The sequence below is a fragment of the Myodes glareolus genome, chromosome 2 (assembly GCF_982192425.1).
Source record: "Myodes glareolus chromosome 2, mMyoGla1.1, whole genome shotgun sequence".
In the NCBI taxonomy this organism is placed as follows: Eukaryota; Metazoa; Chordata; class Mammalia; order Rodentia; family Cricetidae; genus Myodes; species Myodes glareolus.
In genome coordinates this window covers 139,773,162-139,799,171 of record NC_142027.1, presented here as the reverse complement: position 1 = coordinate 139,799,171, position 26,010 = coordinate 139,773,162, and the positions used below count along the sequence as shown (strand labels likewise).

The window sequence follows — 26,010 nt, the reverse complement described above, 5'->3', positions numbered from 1 at the left end:
TCTGGCCATTCGAAGTTCATCTGTTGTGCATTCTCCGTTCAGTTCAGTACCCCATTTTTTAATTGGATTAATTAGAGTTTTAGTGTCTAGTTTCTTGAGTTCTTTGTATATTTTGGAGATCAGACCTTTGTCTGATGAGGGGTTGGTGAAGATCTTCTCCCAGTCAGAAGGCAACCTTTTTGTCTTACTGACAGTGTCCTTTGCTTTACAGAAGCTTCTCAGTTTCAGTAGATCCCATTTATTCATTGTTTCTCTTATTGTCTGTGCTGCTGGGGTCCTACTTAGGAAGAGGCCTCCTGTGCCTATATCTTATAGACTACTTCCCACTTTCTCTTCTATCAGGTTCAAAGTGGACAGATTAATGTTAATGTCTTTAATCCATTTGGACCTGAGTTTTGTGCATGGTGATAGGTATGGATCTACTTTCATCCTTCTACAGGTTGACATCCAGTTATGCCAGCACCATTTGTTAAAGATGCTTTCCCTCTTCCATTGTATACCTTTAGCTCCCTTGTCAAAAATTAGGTGCTCATAGGTTTGTGGGTTAATATCCAGGTCTTCTATTCGATTCCAAAGGTCGATTTCTCTGTTCTTATGCCAATACCAAACTGTTTTCAATACTGTAGCTCTGTAATAGAGTTTGAAGTCAGGGATGGTAATGCCTCCTGAAGTTCCTTTATTGTATAAGATTGTTTTGGCTATCCTGGGTTTTTTGTTTTTCCATATAAACTTGATTATTGTTTTCTCAAGGTCTGTGAAGAAGTTTGATGGGATTTTGATGGGGATTGCATTGAATCTATAGATTGCTTTTGGTAGAATTGCCATTTTTACTATGTTGATCCTCCCAATCCAAGAACAAGGGAGGTCTTTCCATTTTCTGATATCCTCCTCAATTTCTTTCTTCAAAGACTTAAAGTTCTTGTCAAATAGGTCTTTCACTTCCTTGGTTAGAGTAACCCCAAGATATTTTATGCTATTTGTGGCTATCGTGAAAGGTGATGTTTCTCTGATTTCCCTCTCTGCTTCTTTATCCTTTGTGTATAGGAGGGCCACTGATTTTTTGGAGTTGATCTTGTATCCTGCCACGTTACTAAAGGTGTTTATCAGCTGTAGGAGTTCTTTGGTAGAGTTTTTGGGGTCACTTATGTACACTATCATATCGTCAGCAAATAACGAAAGTTTAACTTCATCCTTTCCAATTCGAATCCCCTTGATCTCCTTATGTTGTCTTATTGCTATTGCTAGAACTTCAAGCAGTATATTGAAGAGGCATGGAGAGAGTGGACAGCCTTGTCGTATTCCTGATTTTAGTGGAAAGGCTTTGAGTTTCTCTCCATTCAATTTGATGTTAGCTGTCGGCTTGCTGTATATTGCTTTTATTATATTTAGGTATGATCCTTGTATCCCCAGTCTCTCCAACACCTTTATCATAAATGGGTGTTGAATTTTGTCAAATGCTTTTTCAGCATCCAATGAAATGATCATTTTTTTTCTTTCAGTTTATTTATATGATGGATTACATTGATAGATTTGCTTATGTTGAACCAGCCCTGCATCTCTGGGATGAAGCCTACTTGATCATAATGGATAATTTTTCTAATGTGTTCCTGGATTCGGTTTGCCAGGATTTTATTGAGAATTTTCGCGTCGATGTTCATGAGTGAGATTGGCCTGTAATTCTCTTTCTTGGTTGTGTCTTTATGTGGTTTTGGTATTAAGGTAACTGTAGCTTCATAAAAGGAGTTTGGCAATGACTCTTCTGTTTCTATATATGGAATACATTAAGGAGTATAGGAATTAGCTCTTCCTGGAAGTTCTGGTAGACTTCTGCATTGAAACCATCTGGTCCTGGGCTTTTTTTGGTAGGGAGATTTTTGATAACAGCTTCTAATTCTTCACGACTAACAGGTCTATTTAGATTGTTCACCTGTTCTTGGTTCAACTTTGGTATATGGTACTTATCTAAAAAAATGTCCATTTCTTTTATATTTTCCAACTTTGTGGCATATAAACTTTCGTAGTAAGAGCTAATGATTCTCTGAATTTCCTCTGTGTCTGTGGTTATATCCCCCTTTTCATTTCTGATCCTATTAATTTGCATGTGCTCTCTCTGCCGTTTGATTAGTTTGGATAGGGGTTTGTCAATCTTGTTGATTTTCTCCAAGAACCAGCTTTTTGATTCATTGATTCTTTGGATTGTTTTCTCTATTTCTATTTTGTTGATTTCAGCCCTCAGTTTGATTATTTCCAGTCTTCTACTCCTCCTGGGTGAATCAGCTTCTTTTTTTTCTAGAGCTTTCAAGTGTGCTGTTAGGTCTCCAATGTGTGCTTTCTCCGTTTTCTTTAGTTGGGCACCTATTGCTATGAACTTTCCTCTTAGTACTGCTTTCATAATGTCCCATAGGTTTGAGTATGTTGTGTCTTTGTTTTCATTAAATTCAAGGAAGACTTTAATTTCTTTCTTAATTTCGTCCCTGACCCAGGGGTTATTTAGTAGTTGACTGTTCAACTTCCATGAGTTTGTTGACTTCCTGGGGGTAGCATTGTTGTTGAATTCTAATTTTAATCCATGGTGATCTGACAAGACACAGGTGGTTACTAATATTTTTTTGTATCTGTGGGAGTTTGCTTTGTTACCAAGTATGTGGTCAATCTTCGAGAAGGTTCCATGAACTGCAGAGAAGAAGGTATATTCTTTTCTACTTGGGTGGAGTGTTCTATAGATGTCTGTTAAGTCCATTTGATTCAATTCCTCCAATAAATCTCTTAATTCTCTGTTTGGTTTCTGTCTGATTGACCTGTCCATTGGTGAGAGAGGAGTGTTGAAGTCTCCTACTATTAGCGAGTGTGGTTTGATGACTGCCTTGAGTTCTAGAAGAGTTTCTTTTATATATGTGGGTGCCTTTACATTAGGGGCATAGATATTCAGGATTGAGACTTCTTCCTGATGAGTTGTTCCTGTTATGAGTATGAAATGTCCACCTCCATCTCTTCTGATTGACTTTAGTTTGAAGTCGATTTTGTTAGATATTAGAATGGCCACACCCGCTTGTTTCTTAGGTCCATTTGCTTGGAAAACCTTTTCCCAACCCTTTACTCTGAGTAGGTGTCTGTCTTTGTGGTTGAGGTGTGTTTCTTGTAAACAGCAGAATGTTGGATCCTGTTTTCGTATCCAATCTCTAAGTCTGTGCCTCTTTATAGGTGAATTGAGTCCATTGATATTAAGAGATATTAATGACCATTGGTTGTTGACTCCAGTCATTTTTTGGGGGGGTAATAGAGTGTATGTGTTTTCCTTCTTTAAATTGTGCTAGTGAAGGGTCGCTAGATGTCTGAATTATTGTAGTCAGTGTTGGCAATGTTGGATTCTTTGGGATGTAATTTTCCTTCTAGTATTCTCTGTAAGGCTGGATTAGTAGTTACGTATTGTTTAAATTTGTTTTTATCCTGGAATATTTTGTTTTCTCCGTTGATAGTGAATGAAAGCTTGGCTGGGTAAAGTAGTCTGGGCTTGCATCCATGGTCCCTTAATTTCTGCAGTACCTCTGTCCAGGACCTTCTCGCTTTCATGGTTTCTATAGAGAAGTCTGGTGTAAGTCTGATAGGTTTACCTTTATAGGTTACTTGACCTTTTTCCTTTGCAGCTCTTAGTATCCTTTCTTTAATCTGACTGCTTTGTGTTTTGATTATTATATGGCGAGGGGATGTTTTTTTCTGATCCAGTCTATTCGGTGTTCTGTATGCTTCTTGCACCTTCATAGGAATATCTCTCTTTAGGATGGGAAAGTTTTCTTCTATAATTTTGTTTAATATATCTTCTGGACCTTTGATCTGCAATACTTCTCCTTCTTCTACTCCTATTATTCTTAGATTTGGTTTTTTTATTATGTCCCATATTTCCTGAATGTTTTGTGATGAGAATTTGTTTGATTTGCTGTTTTCTTTGGTCAGGGCGTTTATTTTCTCTATGGTGTCTTCATAATCTGAGATTCATTCTTCTATCTCTTGTATTCTATTGGTTAAGCTTGATTCTGTAGTCTCCGTTCGTTTACCTAGATTTTCCATATCCAGCCGGCCCTCGGTTTGTATTTTCTTCACTGCCTCCTTATCAGTTTTCAATTCCTGAACTGATTCCATTACCTGTTTGATTGCTTTTTCTTGGTTTCCCAGGGTATCATTTACGAATATACTCATTTCTTCAATCTTTTTGTTATATTTGTCTTCCATTTCTTTACTCATTTCTTCCATCTTTTTGGTAAATTCCTCTTCTAATTCTTTAAGAGAGTTATCCATAACCTGTTTAAGAGACTCTATTGCTTTCATAATGACACTGTTTTCCACTTCTTCCGGAATAGGGCGTTCAAGTCCTTCTGTCGTAAGATCGCTGGGATCTGGTGTTTTCATGTTGTTTTTCAGATTGTTGGAGGAATTCTTGCCTTGGCGCCTGCCCATCTCTTCCTTCAGATGCTCTCCAATGGCTCTTCCCTCCGCTGGGTCTTCTTCTACTGGATTAGTGCCCCTTGCTATCCAGGAATCACTTTGCCTGCAGCCTTAGCTTGCTGCAGGCAGGCTATTAGAACAAAGGGACTCCCGTCCCTTTGCACTCACCGCCTGCCCCGGCCCGCAGTGCCCACCCCGGTTGAGATGGAGGAATTTAAGCCCCGAAAAAGGGAGAGAGGAGGGGAGGGTTTCGAGCCCGAAAGCTGGGATGGCGTAGCAGGAGAGAGGGATTAGCTGGGGGAAGCTGCCCCTTTGGAGTAGCCAGGGAGATAAGGATGGCGGGAATATTGTGTGTACCTAAGCGGACTAGTATGGCGGTCAGCACACTCACCCCTCCACAGGATCAGAGCCCCTTGCTGGTCAGAAGACTCCCTGCCTGCGGTCTTATCTTGCTGCAGGCTGGCTATCAGAACAAAGGGACTCCCGTCCCTTTGCACTCACTGCCTGCCCCGGCCCACGGTGCCCACCCCGGCTGAGATGGAGGAATTTAAGCCTCAGGCTGTAAATTTTAAATATGTAAACTAACAGTTCTTTTAGGAAGGGCTGCACCATTTGATTTAGTTCTACTTTTGGTCAAATGAGTGTAACTAATTGTAATTTGGTTTCATAATAAGTTCTGTCTTGATTCTTTGCAAGAAATGGCTAGTAAAGACATTTAATAATCACCTAAAATTGATTACCTTACTTTTTATTTCTAATGTGAGCTACGGTCTAGGCGGAGAAACTTTCATGCTCCTTCTTCCTCATCCCTTTCTGTGCTGCGACTACACCTGCTTTGTCAGTGAACTCAATTCTTACATGGGTCCCTCTTTATTTGCAAATTCGCAATAAAATCCAGAGAAGTTGGAGAACACTCATTTGCTCATCTATTTTCCTTCTCACTGAACAGTTAAGAACCAGTCTTGAAGCAGTTGCAGGATTTGCTTTCTGGGCTGCAGAAGCAGGATTAGGTGTTCAAAGCAATTCTCAGCTACATAGTGTGGGATAAGCCAAAGCTACAGAAGATAGAAATAAATAATCAACAGCATTTGAGAAAAATGGAAAGAAATTCTTAATGACCTGGAAACAATAGGGAATAGAAACAAATAGATTAAAGCAGTGATGCATTTAAAGTAAATAAAATTTGAAAAGTGAAAATAGAAATCATTTTTTAAAAACATGAATATAATTTAAAAAATCAGATAGTTGAAAAAGAAAAAAAATATTCCAAGGTAGAGAGACTGACATTAAAGATATCACTTCACCATGACCCTAAGTGCACTGTCAGCTGCTGAGACCTGTGACCTGAAACACACAGCTACAGCTAATGGATATAATCATGACAGGTAGGAATGGACATATAAGCATAGGAGAGTTCCCTTGTTAAAAAGTCAATATTTATTGACTTAAACTAACCTTCCCGAATTGTACACCCACTATTTATCCTGTCTTCATTCACATGACATAATTAATATATGCTGAAAAATTACAAAATCACCAATCCTGTCACAATCAGGTTCTATGTCATAATGGTGACTCCAGCAGCTATTTTTCTAACCACAGTATATGCAATTAACTATTCCTCCTATTCTGGTCTGAAGGTGAAAGTCCTGCTCCACATACAAATCTTTTCCCTGTAACTGAAATGGGCAGTTGACTACATGACTCAACTTTTTAATTTTAGAGCTCAATGGTGGTTGAGTTCTTTAATCTAAGAATTTAGATAATTTAATTACAAGGACAAGGTCATTGATCTGGAGAGCATTGGTGTGGGATCAAGGCTACCTGATTCAACATAAAAAAGTTTGTCTCAAAAACATTTTTTCTATAATACTGGGGGTACTGCTATTCTTGAATTAATATGCCTCCCCAGAGATAAATCATTCACACACTTAAAGTTTAATGGACATAAATTCCATTAATAACAGTATGCATTCACTGTTGGTTAATGCTAAAATAGGAAACAAACTGGCCCAGATTTTGCATTCCATATATGCTATCAACCTTAAGTGTTTTTTAGGTTCAGGCCTGAGGTTATATATTGAACAGTTTAAATAGGGACAGGAGAATGCAAGTCTAGCCACTAAGGCAGATGGCCATTTACAGAGCAAAACTATCTTTTAGATTATGCACTATGATCAAAATAAAAATATATCATAATGTATGATTTAAAAGATAAATAGAACTTAATATATGATCTAAAAAATACATTTAAAAGATGTCTTGATGCCAAAATCCTCATACATACAAAGGACAGAGAACACAAATTAAAACAATGTAATGGGAAAGTCACCATTCCATACTGTGATTGTTCTTAAATCAACAGTTATTCTGAGCCATTCTAAACTCAGAATAAGCCTTCTTTTAACTCTAAGCAAGCTGGCTCAGAGAAAGACCACAGATGCTTCTTTCATGGACAGCCGTGACTGATGTTTATTTCAAGTCTGAGACATTACTGTACAGAATCTCATTTTTTTAAAGTTTTACTTTATGTATATGAGTGTTTGCCCACAGATGTCTGTGTGCAGAATCTACAGAGTCCAAATGAGTGAATCGAGCTAGAGTTACAGGAGACAGTTAGCAACCATGGTTTCTGACAATGTAACCTGTGTCCTCTGCAACAACACCAGTGCTCTTAATTGCTAAACTATCTCGCAAGCTGCATTTTTATTTAAAATTTATTTTTATACATTTTAAATAAAACATATTCCATCACTTTCCCCCTTTCTTGTCCTCTCCGTCTGTTCCCAAATTTTCCCCTTCTAATTCCTTTCTTGTTAAGTCTATGTGAATAAGTCTGTGCAAATATATGAATATAACCCATTGGGTCCACTTCTGTTGGTTTTGTTATGGTTTCAGAATTGAACACGCTTTTTCAGATACACAAATAGGGATCACATCCCTGCCTGTGACTAATTCACCCAACTGTAGGAGAATTTTAATCTTTATTGAGCAACATGATTCTGACCCTTAAGTGACCTAGGCTGATTTGGACAGAAAACATTTTCAAGAACAGAAAACTTGGATTGCTAAATACCTCAGCTAACATTGGCTGTTACCATAGCCCTGATGTTCTAGGGCTGCAGGAAAGATGATAGACACAGTCCTGAGCAAATAATGGGCTCCCTGGGTTCAATGGGCCTTCTACCATACCCTACTGACAATTCTCATTTTGGATGACTCTGAAATCTTGAAATTCCTGCCTTTAATTTCTAAGTATCATGGATACACATCTGTGCCACCATGCTTGGCTTAGTTGGCTTTAACTCCATTTAATCAGTCATTAGAATGATGGGATGAGTAAGATGAGCAGTTACACTTAATTATATTAAAACTCCACTGATCTCCGTGAGCCTGGGTTTTAAACATCTGTAGAATAAACAGTACTGAGCTCTAGTCCTTTGATGAACTATAATACAAAGATAAACACTACTGTTCATAGTTGGAAGACAGTGAACTTTAAGACAGAAAGGCTGCATTTGATGAAACTCTTCTTCTGTTACTGGAGTTAGGACGAGAGCCTGTGTCTTTGCTACTTCAACAAGTCAGGCTCAGTCACTCACTCTTATTAAACCAATGAAAAGACCCAAATTACATTAGCACATTACCATTAGTGGTGGTACATATTTTTAATCCTAAAACTTGGGAGGCAGAGGCATATGGATCTCTGCAAATTCAAGGCCAGCCTGGACTGCAAAGCTAGTTCCAGGATAGTCAAGGCTACACAAAGAAACCCTTTCTTAAAAAACCAAAAAATAAAAAAAAAATAAAAAAAACAAGTTAGTTATCTGTGATGTACTCATCTATAATTCAGGTAAGCTGGAGACAACATGGGCAAATTTCTCTAATATCTAGAAGAGCCTAGTCTATATAGTGAGTTCCAGGCCGCCTAGAGTTTCACAGTGAGAGTATTTTTTTAAAGTAAAAAAAAGCAATAGAAAAAAAGGAGTACAACATTAATAAAAAAAAATTGTAAACATTACTTTTCTTTCATTGTGACTAATTTAGAACAGTTATGAAGATATAGGCCAATTAATTCATTCTTGGGGTCCTAACAGGTTTAGATAAATAGCAAGACATATGCACAACAAAGTTATATAACTAAGTCCTATAATTAAAGTTTTCCCATCTCTAAAACCCTCCCCCAACCTCAGCTCCTGTCTCACCTCCAAGAAGGTCAGAGAAGGAGAAAATGTTTCCTCAGTACAGATAGTCTCATCAGCAGTCAGTCTTTTCCCAGAATGAAATTATCAAGGAAATAAGAATTTAATGGTATCCACTATTTCATGAGTTGTTAGCCATAGGTAAAGATATAAATGTCTCTAAAAATATCCTTATTCATGCCAGGAGGCAGGTACCTGGGATTGATGGGTTGGAGAAAGAGGATCTTTAAGGTTCCAGTAGGGAGACAAAGTGGGGGTGTAGGGTACTGTCACTGACAAGCTACATGAATTGACAAAAGAATGGAAGACCTAGTTGGGGATGATCCACCACAGTTGAGTAGATAGAATACAGTTCATACCAACTGGTCCTCATGTACACCCTAAGAACTACTCATGGGCATTTGAACTTTGGGCTTTCACACTCAAACCTAACAATTTTTCAAACTCCACAGCTTTTCTAAATGCCTGATTGCCTGAGCTTTAGAGTGACTTAAGTTCAAGTCTCAGGCTCTCCTCACAACCTGGATGTCATCTAGAGTGACCACCATTCAGGGCACTTAACTGCAGGTTTTGCAGGCATCAGGGAAACAGAATATGACACCATTCAAACAAGTCAGACTTCATGCCTGCAAGTTACTTTTCTTTCCTTACAAGAGGTATAAATTTAATCAGGGGTACACCTGACATGTGACATTGTGGGCTCCAATTGATGGTTATTTACCTTATTGGAGATAAACTCACTCCTGTGGCTCTGGTTAAATAGTCAAACATCTTTAAAAGACTTTCATTTTCAGCTTCTCTCCTGATCATTCATTGTACTTTCCCCACATTTTGTGGAGATTTTGGCTTGGAAAAATCTTTATCCACCAAGTCTAAGTTAATTTCTGATGCTATCCATCTTTTGTCATCAAGGCCTAGGTAAAGATGAACTTAGATCTTCAAAACATACCTTACTGCTATTAATGACATGTTCATAGAGCTGAATAGAAGGCTCAACACTTAAAACACTGGCTGTTCACCCACAGGGCCTGACTTTTGATTCCTAGCACCAAAAGATAGCTCACAACTGCCTGTACCTCCAGTAACAGGGGATCAGACAGCATCTTCTGGTCACTACTGGTTCCTGGCATGCCATTGGTATGCTCAATGACAAAACTTATACACTTATAATAAATTTTAATATTTTCTAAGAAAATAGATACATGAAGAAAACCCTTTTTAAAAATATATAACCATATACATATTTGTCTGTCCACCATTTGCATATCTGATTTTCTAGGAGGCCAGAAGAATGCACCAGATCTCCAGGACCAGGAAATACAAGTAGTTCTGAAGAATCAGATATAAGTGCCCGGAATTAAACTTTGGTATTCAAGAGGAGCAGCACTCCTGAGCAAACTCTCCAGGTCATAATAATGCTGAAGATGAAGATGAGCTACTATTCCTTCTGTCTCCTATCACTTGAAGGTGAGGAAAGTCCCCTCTTGATGGTTGTCAAGTAATTCAATGGATTTCTAAACTTCTCCACATTACTTCTCAGTTTCATTATTAACACAATTCTCTTGATGTAGGATAACAAAAGCTGTTGTTGAAACCAGTCAGAGTCCAGCCAGATTATATTAGAAAAAGTTTCAAAATTTGAGATAAGATTGTATTTTTGGAATTTTTGACACAGGGTATGTCCACAATGCCATAGCTGCAATGGAATTCACTATGGGCACCAAGATGGCCACAGACTCAGAGATTGGCCCAACACAATCCTGCAAGTACTAGGATTTTAGTCATGCACCTCTGGGTTCAGTTGAAGTATGTGTTTTTAAATGACCTATCATTGAATGAGAGACTAAAAGGATAAAGTATGCCTTAAAAAAGACCATCATTGTTCTGATGAACAGTAATGCAGGCAGTGCCCTTTATCACTTAGCCATCTCTGCAGACATTAGATATAAGTCTACATGAGATGTTATTTAGATAGCAAATAGCAAATAGATATCTCACTAATATTTTCTCCTTGATAAAAAGATGTTGTATTGGGGCATAAACCTATATAAAAAATTGGTCTGCAGAGATGGCTAAGTGATAAAGAGCACTGCCTGCATTCTAAAGGTCCTGAGTTCAATTCCCAGCAACTACATGTTGGCTTACAACCATCTGTAATGAGATCTGATGCCTTTTTCTGGGCTGCAGGAATGCACGTAGGCAGAATACTGTATACACACAAAATAAATCTTTAAAAAAACTATATGAAAAATTAAATGCAGGCAGATTTACAGTATTCACGGGAACTCCCTCCTTGTACTTTTCTATGCTTCTCTTTTATTATTTTTACTTGTGTCTTCATTCTCTTTATTTATGTTCTAATCCCCATGACCCTACCATGGTAAGTGGTATACTTGTTGAAGATGGTCTCTGACATATACTGACTATTGGGAAGTCTGGCTATACCCGAAGCTGTGTTCCTGTGGGAGATGTTCCCCTAAAGTGTGTAGCAATCCTGCTCCCCTACAAAATAGAGCCATCACAGCTAGGCCCTGTTCCACTCTACTAAGAGAGTTTCAAAGCAGAGACATCCATTGCTGTTCTGCTCTACTTCCCTAAGGGAGTTTCCTAGCAGAGTTGTCCAATGCTTCTCTGTTCACCCGACTAGGGAGTTTCTTAAAAGAGATGTCAATTTCTTTCTCAGCTTCAGCCCAATTTGTTACTTCTCTGCTTCACTGGAGTTGATGGGAAACCGTTGCAGAATTGTTGCAGTCTCTGGTGAAGAGTCGCTACTTCTGCTCTGCTCCTCTAAGGGAATTTGCCAGCAGAGGTGACCAAAGCTTCTCTGTTCAAATACACTACAAAGCTTCTGATCACTCCAGTCAAAGGTCTTCACCCAAAACTCATTCAAGAAATTTATTTGGAAGTGAAGAATCCAGGAGAAGGACTGCCTCTGCCAGGGCAGAAATGGGCAGATGACAACTGAACATGTACAGAACTTATATAGGCCTTCTTAGGGGCAGAGATGTCCCAGGGAGAAGATTCTTTGGGTGGGAATTGTTTAGATGTCAATCCCTGATCTTGAACAACTCAGAGACTGGCTGGATTTCATGCTCAGGTGTTGGTAGATCTGGAGCTTAAGGATTAGCTGGTTTTATGCTCAGGTGGTCAAGGGTAGAGTGTTTTTTTGGCACTTGTTTCAGGGCCAAAATGTTTTCTTTCACTGGCCCCTTATAAACTTTAGAGTTTGGTTTCAGAGTCAGGTGTTTCTTTTATTGGCTCTAGATTCAGGAACAAAGTGTCTTGGTTTTAGAGTCAGGATGTATTTCTTTGGCTCCAGTATCAGAGTCAAAATTGTATATTTCAATGGCTCTGGGTTCAGGATCAGGATGTGTTTCTTTAGCTGGACCATTTACCCTACACATAGGGCTTCATAAATTCATTTTACCATGATTGTAAGTACAAACAGTATAAAAAGGACATCATAATGTTTGAAGATGGTTAACATTGTCAAATTCATTTCTAGAGAAGAAACACTCTTGTGTTATGGGCAGAAGATTCTTATTCATTCCTGGCTGCCCAGACCCAAAATAATCACACAGAAACTATACTAATTAACTCTGCTTTGCCTATTGGTTCAGGATTCTTGTTAACTAACACTGACATCTTAAACCACCACATTCCTATTATTTTGTATTTTATCACAAGACTTGTGATTTACCAGTAAGGTTCCAGGGCATCTGTCTCCTTCAGCAGATACGTGGAGTCTGACTCCACTTTCTTTTCTCCTCTATCTCTGCTAGGAATTCCTGCCTTGCTCTATTCTGCCCTGCCATAGGACCAAAGCACCTTCTTTATTAAACAATGGTAACAAAATACATTCAAAACATACAGAAGAAAAACCCAAATCATTGTATAGCTTATTATAAGTGTTTTGGCTAAAGATCTTACCAAATACTTTATAATAAGAAGTCCTCAGTATCTTTTTCAGGTAGTCAATGTCTATTGAAATATACAAAGATTTTAAGAGATTGTTGCACACAAAAAGTTTTACTCCTATATAAAGTACAAAATTTTATCACAATAAAACCATTTACAGGGTTTCTATGCCATATGATATTTCTCATGATTTAGATTATTCATGAATGCAAATGCCTTACCACACTGATTACATTTAGAGAGTTTATCGCCACTGTGTGATTTTTATGCATTTTATAGTACTGTGAACTGCAAAGGCTTTACCACACTCATTACATTCATAGAGTTTATCTCCAGTATATGTTAGTTCATGTGTTTAAAGATGACTATGATAAACAAAGCCTTTACCACACTAATTACATACATAATGTTTCTCTCCAGTAGGGGTTCTATTATGTTTTCAGAGAGCACTATACATGCCAAGGCTTTACCACATTGATTATAGTCACAGGGTTTCTCTCCAGTATAGGTTCTTTCATGTGTTTGAAGACTACTGTGACATACAAAGGCTTTACAACACTGTTTACATTCATAGGGTTTTCTCTCAAGCATTGACTAATTTCATTACTTTGTAGATGAATGTGCTGTAAAAAGGATTCACCACACTTCTTACATTCTTAGGGTTCTCTCCAGTATGGCTTCTGTCATGCATCCGGGTATAACTGTGACACACAAAGGCTTTACCACACTGAATATATTCATAGGGTTTCTCTCAAGTGTGGGTTCTTTAATGATGTTGAAGATGAATGTGCTGTGCAAAGCCTTTACCACACGGATTACATTGATAGGGCTTATCTCCAGTATGGGTTCTTTTATGCTTTCAGAGATAACTGGGACTTGCAAAGGCTTTATCACACTTAATACATTCATAGGGTTTCTCTCCAGAATGGCTTCTTTTTTTAAAAAAAAAAGATATAAAGAATGCTTCACGAATTTGCGTGTCATCCTTGCGCAGGGGCCATACTAATATTCTCTGTATCATTCCAATTTTAGTATATGTGCTGCCGAAGTGAGCACCAGAATGGCTTCTTTCATGCTTTCGGAGATTACTGGAACATGAAAAGGCTTTACCACACTGATTACATTTATAGGGTTTCTCTCCAGTATGGGTTCGTTCATGACTTTGAAGATTACCGTGGTGTGCGAAGGCTTTACCACACTGATTACATTCATAGGGTTTCTCTCCAGTATGGCTTCTTTCATGCCTTTGGCGAGTACTTGGACATGAAAAGGCTTTACTGTCCCGCGCTACTGTCTCGCCAGCAAGAATGACACAGGGCACGTAGGATCCTTCTGCAGAACAGCTTTTTAATGCACCTTGAGAGCGAGAGCATAAGCCGACATGGCGGAGACCCAGAGCGAGGCGAACCCAGCCCTTATATAGGAAACAGTCCCCGCCTCGGACGTGTCACTCTCAGATTGGTCAGCTACCCATCATCCCAGATGACGCCTCGGGAGAGGCAGGGACTACAGCGTTGGAAATTTACCAACACATGCGCGTTATCCTGTTCACCGGGCGGGGGAACCGGATGTCAGCGCCATCTTGCAATGGCGAATGTGGTTGCGGTCCTCTACATCTCCCCCTTTTTTTACTTCTTTGCAGAAAGGCAACTCCCTCAGAAGGCCGAGATAGAGGTCGCACTTCCCAAAGTGGAAAACATTATAATGGGCTTGCATGGAATCTGCCCCTAGGTTCATGACACCTGGAACTTATCCGGCCTGCCCTCTGCCATTTTTCTGGGAAAGGGAATATATGGCAGGAAACCCTTATGCAGGGCGACATATCTCTCAGAGAGGGCCATTCTCTGCGCGATGCTCTTTAGCTCGACAACCTTCAGGGCTAGCTAAGCCAAGCACTCCACCCTGTGCAATGGACAGAGGTGTCCTAGGGGTGCAGGAGCTGGTTGGCATAAACCTTACTGCTTCAGCATAGATAACCACATCAGTAGAGGTTCCCTGTTCCAGGGCAGCCAGCGCTTCTGCAATAACCACACTTTGTCCCTACGACTTTGGGATTTGAGTCAGCAGACCATCCAGAGGAGAAACACTGATCCTCAGCATAGGGCTGTTCCAAACATTCCCACCCCCACCCAATAAGCTTATAAATAGAAGGTAGGGGAGCCCCAGAGTCTTATTGGTTGTAAAATAAAAAAAAAGAAACGAGGAAACACTGCCACTCGATGGCTGACTGGTGTCGGCTTCAGGAAGGCTGAGAGTATGCCCCATCGCTGCTCCTTCGTAACCGTTGTCATCCATCCGCAAAATGGTAGGAGGAACAGAAGCCAAATCTTCAGGCGAGTCCGCGTGTTGTGGGTCACCCCTCACCGTTCGGGTCAGTCTTTCTGGCACCCAGAATGGATTTTCCTGGTCCTGTGGGAACACACAAACAGCTCCCCTGGATCTCAATAGGATGGGATCCGGGCCTTTCCATTCATTAGAAAACACATCTTTCCATATAACCAAATCCTCGGGCCGCTGCGGATCCGAACTATGTCGTGTTGCAGCATTCTGGCCATTATTGTCCAGATTTAAAAAATTTATAGTGAACAGAGCCATGGCAATGGCTACTCTTGGTGTCGGGGGTAATTCCTTCAATATTCCCCCTTTTTGTTTAAGTAGATAAGATTTGAGTGTGCGATGTGCTCGCTCTACAATACCTTGCCCCTGGGGGTTATAAGGCAGGCCTGTAATGTGTGTGACTTGCATCTGTGCACAAAATTGTTTAAACTTTTGAGAAGTATAGGCAGGCCCATTATCCGTCTTTAAAGATGTGGGCTTGCCCCAAGCACTCCATGCCTCAAGACAATGTTGAATGACATAAGAGGTTTTTTCTCCTGTAAGTGGTGTGGCATGAATAACGCCAGAGCATGTGTCAATCGACACATGCACATACTGAAGTTTTCCAAAGGCAGTGATATGAGTCACATCCATCTGCCATATTTGCAAAGGTGCAATCCCTCTGGGGTTTATGCCAGTGTGTCTGACAGGGAGAAACTGGCAACAATTGTGACATTGGGTCACAATATCACGAGCCTCCTTTCTGGTAAGAGAAAAACGTTTACGCAGGGTTTCAGCTGTAACATGAAAATTATCATGAAAGGTTTTAGCGGTCTGTAACGGGGAGGCAAGAGCTACCGCAGCAAGCTGCTTAGCACGATCAGCCAGATCATTACCTAAACTCATGGGGCCCGGGAGCCCCGAATGTGCTCTTATGTGTGTGATAAAAAATGGAGCTCTCCTATTTAGTAAACAGTCCTGTATCCTCTGGAAAAGAGCTGCCACTGTACTAGTAGGTTTTATAATTCCAGCGGTCTCTAATAATTTAACAACATTAACCACATAGGCAGAATCAGAAACAATATTAAGAGGACAATGAAATTTTTGAAGAACCTCTAAAACCACCATGCATTCCACCACCTGGGGTGAGGTGGCAGAAAAGTTCTTTGTATATATTTTAGAATCCACAACATAGGCTCCCACACCATTTTTGGAGCCATCTGTATACACCATCACCCCGTCTTTTAGCAGGGCAGAAGACGTAACTCGGGGAAATACAATGGGATGATATGCAGCAAACTGCAGCGGAGGGTGTTTGGGATAATGATTATCAATTTTTCCTGAAAAGGTGGTAACCAAAATTGCCCAATCGTCAGAGGTGGCGGCCAAAGTTTGTATCTGAAAGGAGGTATAGGGAACTATCATAACCACTGGATGCTTACCAAAATGACTAACAGACATTTTAAGGCCTTTAAGGGCAATTTGAGCTATAGCAGCTGGATACCAATCAATACTTTTGTTAGGAGAAGCATGCGGATGGATCCACAGTAACGGTCCATCCTGCCATAACACAGCAGTGGGTAGCTTTCTTGTTTTAAACACACATAGAACAAATGGTTGAGTTTCATCAATACGGCACAGCTGTGCCTCCTTAATGGATTCCTCCACTAGTAATAAGGCTGCTTCTGCTGCCGGCGTCAAGGCCCGAGGGGAGGTAATATGAGTATCCCCTTCCAAGATATCAAACAATGGCTTCAAATCAGCAGAGGGGATTTTTAAAAACGGTTGCAGCCAATTAATATCTCCTAACAACTTTTGGAAATCATTTAATGTTCGCAAATCGTCCCTATAAATTTTTATTTTTTGTGGTAGAATCTTTTCAGGAAGAATAACAGAACCTAAGAATTGGCCAGTGTCTGTAATCTGGACCTTCTCAGCGGCTATTTGAAGACCCCATAGCTGTAAACTCTTAATGAGCAATGGGTCTAGTTCTTCTACCTCTTCTCCTGAGCCAGAACTTTCATGCTCACTTTCATGGTCACTTTCAATTTGCAGAGCTTCAAGCTCCTGCAGAGGATATAAACTACTGTCCTTTCCTTTTTTCTTATTGTTGGTTCCAGAAATCTTTCGACCTTGTAAGTCAGTCCTCTCCCCCATTCTTATTTTCTTAAAACCACTGGAGGGTCCTTTTTCCTTATTTGAGACTGTGCGCGCACCTAACCTCTCACTGTACTCAGTTTCTGAAATGCTATCCTGGACTTCCTCCGTTGCAGCAACCGCCTGGCAGGATTCATCTTTTAAGCAGTCTTTGGCGAAAAATAAGAGGACTACTAAAAGAGGTAGCAAGGCCCCTACGAAACCTTTCCAATGCGGAAACAAGTCAAGCCCAAAACCGAAAAATCCAGGAAAAGCCATACCTCTCTGAGTATACAGGCCTGCAGTTCTGAATCCTCCTTGTGTCCAAGGGGTCTCGGGCGGTGCGAGCAGTTGTCAGGGTCCCTCAGCGTCCCGAGGGATTCGGCACCAGATGTCCCGCGCTACTGTCTCGCCAGCAAGAACGACGCAGGGCACGTAGGATCCTTCTGCAGAACAGCTTTTTAATGCATCTTGAGAGCGAGAGCATAAGCAGTCATGGCGGAGACCCAGAGCGAGGCGAACCCAGCCCTTATATAGGAAACAGTCCCCGCCTCGGACGTGTCACTCTCAGATTGGTCAGCTACCCATCATCCCAGATGACGCCTCAGGAGAGGCAGGGACTACAGCGTTGGAAATTTACCAACACATGCGCATTATCCTGTTCACCGGGCGGGGGAACCGGATGTCAGCGCCATCTTGCAATGGCGAATGTGGTTGCGGTCCTCTACACTTTACCACACTGATTACATTCATAGGGTTTCTCTCCAGTATGGCTTCTTTCATGCGTTCGGAGAGTACTGGAACATGAAAAGGCTTTACCACACTGATTACATTCATAGGGGTTCTCTCCAGTATGGTTTCGTTCATGAATGTGAAGATAAGCTTGCCGTATGAAAGCATTACCACACTGATTACATTCATAGGGTTTCTCCCCAGTATGGATTCTTTTATGAATTCGGAGAGTACTTGGATATGAAAAGGTTTTACCACACTGATTACATTCATAGGGTTTCTCTCCAGTATGGCTTCTTTCATGAATTTGAAGAAGACCATGCCGTGCAAAAGCTTTACCACACTTAATACATTCATAGGGTTTCTCTCCAGAATGGCTTCTTTCATGCTTTCGGAGATTACTGGAACATGAAAAGGCTTTACCACACTGATTACATTCATAGGGTTTCTCCCCAGTATGGATTCTTTTATGAATTCGGAGAGTACTTGGACGTGAAAAGGCTTTACCACACTGATTACATTCATATGGCTTCTTTCCAGTATGTGCTCTTTTATGCATTTGAAGAGTACGCTGACGTGAAAAGATTTTACAACATTGATTACATTCATAGTGTTTCTCTCCAGTGCATGATCTATTATGCATTTGAAGATGACTGTGATGTAAAAAGGCTTTACCACACTCATTTTCTTCACAGGGTTTTAATCTAGTATATGTTTTTTCATGCCTGTCAGGATGACACGCAAAGGCTTTAACACATTGAGAATATACAGAAGTTTTCTATCTAGTTTGACTTTTTTCATGCCTACAATGACAATGGTACATTTGAAAGAATAACTACATTTAATACATTGTTGAATATTTTTATCTGTATAAATTAATTTTACAATTTAGTACTATTTTAAAGAAGAATTATATGTTAAGGTTTTATCACCATGTTCACAATCTTGTTTTTCCCCTTCAGTAAGGCATGTTTTTCATCTTTGAGAATAACTGAAAACAGCCTTTATTACATGGTTCACATTTACAGAATCTTTTTTTTTTCTGTATGAGAATTTTCATATATTTGAAGAGAACTGAAAAAAACTCAGAACTTTACTCTTCTTATTGCACTCATAACGTTTCCCACACTGTGAGTGATACTACATTCATTAAGTGAACTAGGACAAACAGAAGTTTTTACACAGTCCTAGTGCTCATGGTGCTTTTCTGAAATGTGAGCTTGTTGAAAAATTAACAATGAGACTAGAAAACCAATTACTTGTATACTTGTACATCAAATTCAACAAGTATACTCAACATGGGGACTGTTACGATTCTTCTATTTGTTCTGAGAGAGGGGTATGTTATATTTTTTCACATCCCTATATTCATGTGGCTTGTATCCAGAGGAACATATGAAATACTTAGTAAAGGAAGAATACCAAATATAAGGCTTCCACATTGAGTTCACAGTTTGACTTTCTGTTCTAATAGATTTGTGGTATCTGGATTAAGGCCTCTCTACAACAGCTGACACGTGATTCATGACTCTAACTACCCCCTCACAAAACTTAACACAGTCACAAGTATATGGGTTAAACTACCTTTTCTATAGAATATTAGTGTAATAGAGAGATTCAGAGATATACTTATAACGTTTTCAAAATGTATATCTTTTATAATATGAAAAATATGAAATAAATGCATTGATAATTTTACAGTATAGCTCATTATATTATGAATCAAATGGAAATATAGGTTAAGGTATTGTTTCCTTAAGTTCTTTCTTAAAAGAATGACTGTGAAATGTAATTCACCTATCTGAAATTTAGGTATATGATTTTGTGATAGTTTAATAAGCACCAATGCATTTTATTATGTACATTGTTGTTTTGGTTTAAAACATATAGGATACATTAAAATTCTTCAGGGGTATATCTGTATCAGCTTATACATGGAAATTACCTTTTATGTCTTCTAGAACATTGACAATGTTTTTCAGTATTATGGTCTTCCCAATTATATCCCAAAATATAGTGCCAGAAAAATGTATGTTATATATTAAAAATTGTAAAACATTTAGTTACCATTTGAAGCAAGACTTAAAACCATGTCTAACTTCTTTACCCATTCTTCTTTCACAATTATATTACAAAAGAGCATTATTAACCAATGAACAGTTGCCCCCTTATTTGAAACATAAAAGATAATTCAGTCTTACCTATAGTAGTGAGGTTTCTGTAGGTCTCCACCATCACATCTTTGTAGAGACTCTTCTGGGAAGGATTCAGCAAAGTCCATTCTTCCCAAGTGAAGTCGACATGCACGTCATCATAGTTCACTGCATTCTAAAATCCCATACATGTGTACAACAGAAAGTATGATTTTGACAACACTGTAAATATATACTTCTTTGACAGTATAGTTATAGAATTCTGGTGCTCCCCATATTTATTCCATGACATAGACATCATAATTTAATCACCAAGTCGCTTTAGAAGCAATCCGAATACGAAGTTCACCATTGTCATTTCTGAACCCATTGAATGGGATATCACTTTGCAAGAATGCCTACTAACCAACAATGAAAGATATGTAAACAGATCAACAGTACAGAGTACAGATAAGAGAGATTGTACGAATGATTAATTTCTAACTACAAAAAAGAAAAATAAGATGAAAAAGCTGGATGCATTGCGTCATCTAATCCAAAGACTCAGAAGGCAGAGGCATGTATGTCTATCTGCCTCTGAGTTGAATACCAGCCTAGTCCACACAATCACTTCTATGGCAGCCAGACATACATGTTAAATACCTCTTTCATATGATAAAAATCAATCAAACATAAAAGTTAGAAATAACTCATAGGCTTTTGCTAAAGTTTCTACAAAAGTTATGCATTCACTTCAACTCTTTATTCATCTACCAGAAATCTGAAGTTCCCCAATTTAAACTGAAACATAAATAAGATTTTACTAAAAGACACTGTGTGTTTAAAAAGTTACAAATGGACAAATGAAAATAATAGCAATTAATATGCTGATTACAAATAATGAACACAGAGCAGGAAAGATGGCTCAACAGTAAAGAGTCCTCTTGGTGTTGAGTACCTGTGAACTCAAGGACTTCCATGGAGGATCATATCTATCCATTATTCCAAGATCAAGGTTTCTAGTAACATTTTTTTTGATCAATGTAAGGACCAGGTACTCACATGGTGCATATCCATGCATATAGGTTAAATACTCTTTTTAAAATAAAAATTAAAAACAAACAAAACAGGCAGAAAGAGGGTTATGGACCTGCAATCCAATGACTCAAAAGACACAGGCAGTATTAATGTCATGAATACATGCCATCCTGGGAAAAATAATGATACCCTCTGTAAAATTTAAAATTTAAGATATGGGTAAAGTTCACTACAACAGCATATGCTTGATAAAAACAAAACCATCATACAACAATAGTGAGTACTCCTAGTAATCAAGAGTATGGAGGCTGAACTAGCCATCTTCTGTAACCACATAAAGCTCCCAGTGGGACTGGGACACCAAGCCAACTGCAAAGCATTCAACCCACACTTGTACTACCTGCAAGATATGCTGGGGCACTGGTGACTCAGAGCTTTCTTAGTGGCGAATAAATGACTGGTCTAACTTGAAGCCCATGTTGGGAGAAGAAGCCCATAACTGACACTGCCTAGAGGGTAAGGAACTAAAACTCAAGAGGTTCAGAGAACAAGGGTAGAACCAAATACAGCTGACCAGAAAAAATATCAATAAAATGATTCTTAACTATTTCCTGCTATAATCATAGGTTGGTACTTGGCCTACTTGTTATAAAAGAGGCTTCTTCCAGGGGCTGATGGAAGCCCATGCAGAGATCCCTAACCAAACATTAGCTTGAGCTCTAAGAATTTTGTAGAAGGACGGTGTGAGTATTGTAGCATTCAGTGGTTGAGGAAATAAGGAGAACATAGCCCACACAATCAAGTATGATATATAGTGCCACGAAGAAGCTGATGTAGCAATTACAGAGTCTGCATGGCTGCATACATGCTACAGTTGTTTACTTTGGGATGATAGTGAATCTCCTAACTGTAGGAGCCATGGTGTCTCTGACTTTTTTGTTTGTTCTTAGGACCCTTTTACTTCTATTGCATTATGTTGTCTAGCCTTGAAAGAAGAATTTGTGCCTAGTCCTATTGCACCTTGCTATGATTTATTTAGTTGATATCCCTGGGAGGTCTGAACTTCTGCACTTTTTTTTCAAGGGAAAAGGAAGCAGTGGAACTGGGAGTATGGGTATTTGGTGGGGGAGGAACTGGAATAAGTAGAGGAAAAGGAGAAATCAATCAGGATATATAGTATGAAAGAAGAATAAATACAAATAAAATAAAACTGCATTTAGCATAAGTTCAATGATCCTTATAATCTGTAGCAGCCCAAACATCACAAATGTCGAAAGGCTCTTCTGACACTTAAGACAATCTCCTGACTGTCACATGTTGTAAAATAAATAAATATTTACAACATATAATGGCACAGGACATATTCCCATTCATAAAAAAATGGGAATATGACTGTGTTACAGATCCCTACTTAGGCAGACTCATGTGTATGTCACACCAGTCAGATAAACAGATAGGCAGATCACAAGCTCATGAAATTTCCACACTCCCTGCATTCCCACAAACACAATCCTCCAGCAACCCTACAGCTGCTACCCCCAAACCATGAACCCACACCTATATCAGATGCATAACCTCTGCTCAAGTGCAGGCCACATCAGCCAAAAAACAGGTAGGAAAACTGAAGTAAAGACTCTGCTAGATCAGAACCTATGTCAGTCACCAGAAATTCACTGAGGTTTGTCTGTGTACCTCCTCCATTCTTTTAATAATCCCAACACTATACCCAATCCCACTTCCCTCCTCTTCTCTGTGCTGTAGCCTTCAACTTGGGTGGAGACCCACACACTATCTGCAAGAAGTCTATGTAGGCCACCTTCCAACTGACCTTTCTCATTCTCTCAGTCTCCCTCAACACTATCTCCAAGTTGCCTACCCTCTCCTCCCCTTTCAGGCCCAAACATGGGCAGACACTCCCTGCTGGAGCAAAGGCCACACCATCTCTAAGCTTTCCAGCTCTAAATTGGGATGAGAGCCCCTGTTCAACCATAGGCCACATAGAGCAGAAAACTAGAGAGCAAATAGAAACCAAGGAGCAAAACACCCATGCAACAAAGACAAACTGAGAAATTGGCACCTAGACCCACAAATACCTCAAACCCTGATACCTGGACACCAGCATAAAAACATAGTCAACAACAGCCAAAGCAATAAGTCACTACCAGATTCCAGCTATCCTACTATTGCAAACCCTGAATATTCCAACCCAGTTGAAGCACAAGTAAGACCAACTTTATAAAGATAACAGAAGTACTTAAAGATGAAGTAAATGAATCCCTTAAAGAAAGCAGAGAAAGGATAAATGAAGTATTGGAGAAAATTAATAAACCCCTTAAAGAAAGCCAAAACATAAACAAAGAAACAGTTGACAGAAAAAAAAATGAATCTGTTCAAGACCTTAAAATAGAAATAGGAGGAATTAAGATATATGAACTGAAGAAATTGTGAAAATGAAAACCTAAGTAATCAAATAAGACCAACAGAGGCACACTTCACCAAAAGAAAATAAGACATTCAACAGAGAATTTCAGACTTCAAAAGCATGATCAATGAAATACATGTATTTGTCAAAGAAAATGTTAAACCTAAAATTTCCTGAAAGATAACATTCAGGAAATCTGAAACACTGAGAAAAGACCAATACTAAGAATAATGGGAAATGGAGGAGAAGAATCTCACCCCAGAGGCAAAGAAAAACATTTCAAACAATTTCATAGTCAAAATCTTTCCTAACTAAAATGACACAGGAGAGCACAGCCCACAGAATCAACTAAGTAGGGCTCATAGGAACTCATAGAGACTGAAATAGCAATCATGGAGCCTGCAGGAGTTTGCACCAGGTCCTCTGCATATGTTATCATTGTGTAGCTTGGTGCTTTTGTGCAACTCCTAATACTGGGGTGGGAGGTGTCTCTGATTCTTCTGCCTGCTCTTGGAACCCTTTTCCTTCTACTGGGGTGACTCATCCAGTCTTTGATATGTGCCTACTATATCAATTTGCTATGTATGGCTTTATTGATATCTCAGGGAAATCTGCTCTATTCTGAAGGGAAATGAAGATTGAGTGGATCTGGTGGAGAAGGGTGTAGTGGAGAGGACTGAAAGGAATGGAGGGAGGGGAAACTACAGTTGGGATAGATTATAAGAAAAGTGATGTGTGATGTCCTTTTGTATAAGTGTTGCTTTTATTGGTTAATGAATAAAGCTGCTTTGGCCTATGGCAAGGCAGAATATAGCCAGGCTGGAAGAGATATAGAGAGACAGTGGGCAGAGTCTAAGAGATGCCATGTACCTGCCTAAGCACAAAGACACCCCAGAAGCTTATCAGTAGGCTACAGCCTCATGGTGATACAGAGATTAATAGACATCGATTAAGATGAAAGAGCTAGTTAATAAGAAGCCTGAGCTAATAGGCCAAACAGTGCTGTAATTAATATAGTCCCTGTGATTATTCAGGTCTGTGTGCCCGGGAAAAGAATAAGCAGTCTCTGTTTACAAGAAGAATAAATTTTGAAGAGAGAGAACTGAGGACACAGTGAGGGAAGATTGGTTCACAGTAACACTAAAACTCAATAGGGCAAACAACAAACCCTTTAGCTCTGCCTCAGACAGGTGGGCATTCATTTTCAAAAAACTTAGATGGCACTATCTATGAAAAATTATATATATATATATATATATATATATATATATATATATCCTTTGCTACTTCTACTTCCTGTATGTAGTTATCCATGGCACAAATCTCATAGCTAGGGTATCTTGATATCCTATCATCTAAAACTACAGCTCTGTCTTCATCTTCATGCAATGAATTATCACAATCTACTCACTAAGTTTCAGAATGCCAAACATAGATGGATGCAACAGTGCTAAATTGAAACTAGAGAGGAAGAATCTATAACCTATAAATTTTACTTCTTTCTTTTTTCCAGAAAAAATACAACATGAATCACCTCTACAATTTGGCTTCTAAGTTATTATGGATGATACCATGTTTGGATCAGAGTTCCAGCAGCATCTGCATGAAGTAGCTTCCTCAGATTAGGAATCAAGTTGCCTATTCCTTTGAGAAATGGACAACTTGGATGGATGGAATCTTACCCTAATTTACCTTTCTAGGCTTCAAATGATGAGAAGGATCTTCTATTTAATGCTTCTAAACTCCTTGAAATTTTCTCCCTCTTTCACCACAGGACCGCCATTTGAATCTTCCTACTGTTGTTTATCTCCACAAAACGGACTTTTCATTACTTTCTATACCACATTTTTTCCTGCTGCAGACCTAAATAAACACCCAACAGAAACAATACTTTGCTGAAGAAACCACTCAATTACTTTTGAATTTTGCCTTACTCAATTTCTCAGCAAATGGAAACAATGGAGTGACTTGGGAACAAAATATTATACAAATGACCCACAGATAAATTTATTCATGAAGTCTATTTCCCACTGAAATACTATGAACTCAAGCACGACCATGTGCATTACTTTCAACACCACCCCATATTCCTAGTCCTACAAGAATAGTTAATTAAGCTCTGTGTACAGTTTTCTGTGGCTTTTGCCATCTAAAGTTCCAACATCTTCCACATTCCTCCAAAAGACAACATTCCCACATTCTACCCAGCAACAAAAACACTTTTGGTGTACCCCATTTTGACCTAATTTGTTCATCTCTTGCTGTGATTAAATTCTCTAAATAAAAGCATATGAGGTAAATAAAAAAGTTTGTTGGACTGATATTTCCAGATCACAACCCACAATGTGGAAGCTTAGGATAGAAACTCCAGATAGGAACTGAAGGCAAGAGACACAGGGAAAATGCTTACTGGACTTTTCTCTTGTTTAGTCAATCTCTCATGTTCAGCAAGCTTTCTGATCCCTCTCAGTCCCATTTGCTTAGGGTATTGAAACCATCAGTGGAAGAGAAGAGTCTTCCCACATCAATCATCAATCAACACAAACATAGTAAGTAGCAATTTTGACCTTGGCAAAGACTCAATTGATGTTCTCTCAGATGACTCTAATCTATATCATGTTGACAGTTGAAGCTAATTAAGGGAGAAATGATAATAGATGAGAAGAAGGTTTTT

At 39.1% G+C, this 26,010-nt stretch overlaps 1 protein-coding gene, 1 non-coding gene and 1 pseudogene across 2 annotated transcripts; 1 reads left to right on the top strand and 2 right to left on the bottom strand.

Moving 5' to 3' along the window:
• The window catches only part of LOC125393163 (2'-5'-oligoadenylate synthase 1A-like), a 210,623-nt pseudogene that overhangs the window by 21,657 nt on the left and 162,956 nt on the right, over window positions 1-26,010 (top strand).
• On the bottom strand, window positions 13,510-13,616 carry LOC148123189 (U6 spliceosomal RNA). The gene has a single exon (XR_015737348.1). It is a non-coding gene; the product is annotated as a U6 spliceosomal RNA (small nuclear RNA).
• On the bottom strand, window positions 17,465-19,926 carry LOC148123188 (uncharacterized). The gene is made up of 2 exons (XM_087903785.1): window positions 19,690-19,926; window positions 17,465-18,469 (listed from the first exon to the last, which is right to left on the bottom strand). The coding sequence occupies exon 2, from the start codon at window positions 18,385-18,387 to the stop codon at window positions 17,737-17,739; it is 651 nt and encodes a 216-aa protein (XP_087759911.1). The 5' UTR covers window positions 18,388-18,469; window positions 19,690-19,926; the 3' UTR covers window positions 17,465-17,736.